Source organism: Fulmarus glacialis, unplaced genomic scaffold, assembly GCF_000690835.1.
Source record: "Fulmarus glacialis isolate BGI_N327 unplaced genomic scaffold, ASM69083v1 scaffold16333, whole genome shotgun sequence".
Classification (NCBI taxonomy): Eukaryota; Metazoa; Chordata; class Aves; order Procellariiformes; family Procellariidae; genus Fulmarus; species Fulmarus glacialis.
This window is the reverse complement of record NW_009203709.1, coordinates 10,592-13,327: the sequence shown is the minus strand read 5'-3', so window position 1 is coordinate 13,327 and position 2,736 is coordinate 10,592. Positions and strand designations below refer to the sequence as shown.

General features: G+C 35.9%; 1 protein-coding gene across 1 annotated transcript; it reads left to right on the top strand.

Moving 5' to 3' along the window:
* Nucleotides 1–377: 377 nt before the first annotated feature.
* On the top strand, nucleotides 378–2,399 carry LOC104074585 (transcription factor Sp4-like; the record flags this gene model as incomplete). Its single annotated transcript, XM_009574746.1, has 3 exons — nucleotides 378–651; nucleotides 888–1,087; nucleotides 2,152–2,399. Coding segments are annotated over 3 exons (722 nt in total), but the record flags the coding sequence as incomplete, so codon positions are not given.
* Nucleotides 2,400–2,736: the final 337 nt, after the last annotated feature.

Here is a 2,736-nt window from a genome sequence, read left to right as displayed (position 1 = left end):
AAGCAACTTTTAAAATTAGCTAATTATAGTTTTCTGAATGTAGATATGTTTTCAAAGGTTATTAGAGAGGCATTAATTGGCAATAGATTTAACAATCTTTCTGTGTAAGATTTTGTTTAATGTTTTCTCATTTATCTCAGCTTTTGAGAAAAAGAGTTAAACTAATTCACATTTCTTAGTATCAGTCAGTAATTTGCAGTCTTGTACTGTTCTAGTAACAAATTACATTAAACAGTGCTATCTATCTAAGCTAGCAGGTAAGTCCTCTGGTAGTGGTTCAGAAAGATGACTGGATTTGATACTTGTTTTGTGGTTTCCCTTAACTTTAGGTGGATTTTTGTTCTATAAAACATATAAAGTTTATTTGTGCATTTCAGTTATTGAAATGACTAATAAAAGGTACAAACACTATTATTTTACAGGTCAACAGCAAGGACAGGATGGAGTAAAAGTACAGCAAGCCACAATAGCTCCTGTTACTGTAGCAGTAGGTGGCATTGCTAATGCAGCAATTGGTGCTGTTAGTCCTGATCAGATAACACAAGTGCAGCTGCAACAAGCTCAACAAGCTTCTGACCAGGAAGTGCAACCTGGCAAGAGATTGAGAAGAGTTGCCTGCTCATGTCCTAATTGCAGAGAGGGAGAAGGAAGGTAAATGTAAATTTTATCAGTGTGTGTTTAGGCTTCTTATCACAGTTTGCCTCATTTGGGCATGAGATTTTCGTATATTGCCTGTATTTTTTAATGCATTCTATTACAAAGTATGTTTATATATTTCTTTTTAGACAGGGGGTTATAGTTGTCTCTATTAGCATGAAATATTTTTCTTAATAGTTAATAATATTTTATAATGTAATTACTTACCTGTTTAAATTTGATCTTTTTAGAGGCAGCAATGAGCCAGGAAAAAAGAAACAACATATCTGCCATATTGAAGGATGTGGAAAAGTTTATGGCAAGACATCTCATCTTCGAGCACATCTGCGCTGGCATACCGGTGAAAGACCATTTGTATGCAACTGGATTTTTTGTGGCAAGCGATTTACAAGGAGCGATGAGTTACAAAGACATAGAAGAACCCACACAGGTTGGTCAGCCCTCTCTGTACGCATAGTACAGCAAGTCTGAATTATAGTGACCATGGTTAAACAGTGGTATCAAAGATCTCACTTACTAGGATCTCTGAAAACTACTTTTAAATGTAAATTAACTTTAAAATAGAGAAAGTGGTAGATTTCAGTTTTCATCAATGCAAGCTGACTGTGAAATCAGATAAATAAAATGAGATCTGTTCAAACTGTTGTTCTGTACCTATGCTAGAAAAAGATGACAGTTTCATCACAGATAGCTGATGTACATTAGCTAATGCCTGATCTAAATTTGACAAATTTTCTTGAGCGTGTAGGATTGGCCATGGACCAGGGTTGTCATTTCCTCACATGGACTAGCTCAATTCTTAAGAAATTTATTAACCTAGTCCATACATCAGATTTGATCTTCTTGGGAAGTTTCTTGAAGTTTCAAGTGAGAACTGATAAAGCAAGTTTTTACAGTTCAGATTGGAAAGGGGGACCTTTTAGAAACTGAAAATTTTATCAGCCTTCGTATTTCTAGCCCCAGGAAGGTTCCCCTCCCTCCCCAACTTATAGCATCAGAAGATAGCACTCGAAGTCTAAGCACTAATTACATTTGAACAGTGACAGGACTTTTTAGTGTGGTGAATTTCTCTCTCTTGACATAGATTCATACATCGTCATGGAGCTTTGGGATTCACGTTTCCAAATTCCTTTCTCATAACTGTAATCTATAGAACGGAAGTATTCTTAAAAAATGCTATCAAGTAGTTCTTTCAGAGCTTTTACCTCTGTCAGATTTGTAGAAGTTAATGAAAATTCTCTGGTGACCTGAAATCCAAACTTCTCACCAGATAATCACAGCATAGCAAATATTTGTTGAGAACATTTTAGTAGTGAAGACTGGATTGTCAAAAGCCCATGACCTGGAAATCAGACAAGTAGAGAAGAAAACATTGTATCCTTTTAAAGACACTTTAAATGTTAAATAGAAAAGAGTCAGATTGAAATTGTCAAGCAAAAAGCATTCAGTGCTCTCTTTCAGTAACATTTTGGTTTTGTTCTTCTTTTAAAAAAGGTGAAAAGAGATTTGAGTGCCCAGAATGTTCTAAAAGGTTTATGCGAAGTGACCATCTCTCAAAACATGTCAAAACTCATCAGAACAAGAAGGGTGGTGGAACGGCCCTTGCTATTGTTACCTCAGGAGAACTGGACTCTTCAGTTACTGAGGTTCTTGGTTCTCCAAGAATTGTCACTGTTGCTGCCATTTCTCAAGATTCAAACCCAGCAACCCCTAATGTTTCAACAAACATGGAAGAATTCTGAAAGGATCATTTATATGGACGCCTAGTGCTGCACTTAAGTTTACATACCTTTCAGGATATGGAAATGGGCTGGTAAAGTGGATTACAGAGCAGGAAATCATGTTTTCAGTCATGACTTCTGTAAGTGTTCCAGGTTGGAGGGTCAGCATGGGAAGTGTACACCGGTGCAACAAGACAAAAATTTCAAAAATACAAACAGCGCAAATTGATGTACTGGATAAACAGATGGGGGAATATTATTTCCATACTGTACTTTTTTAGTTATATGTCTGTATATCATGTAATGATTTTAAATGAACTTCCCTCCCTATTTTAGCATTGTGTTAATGTATTTATAA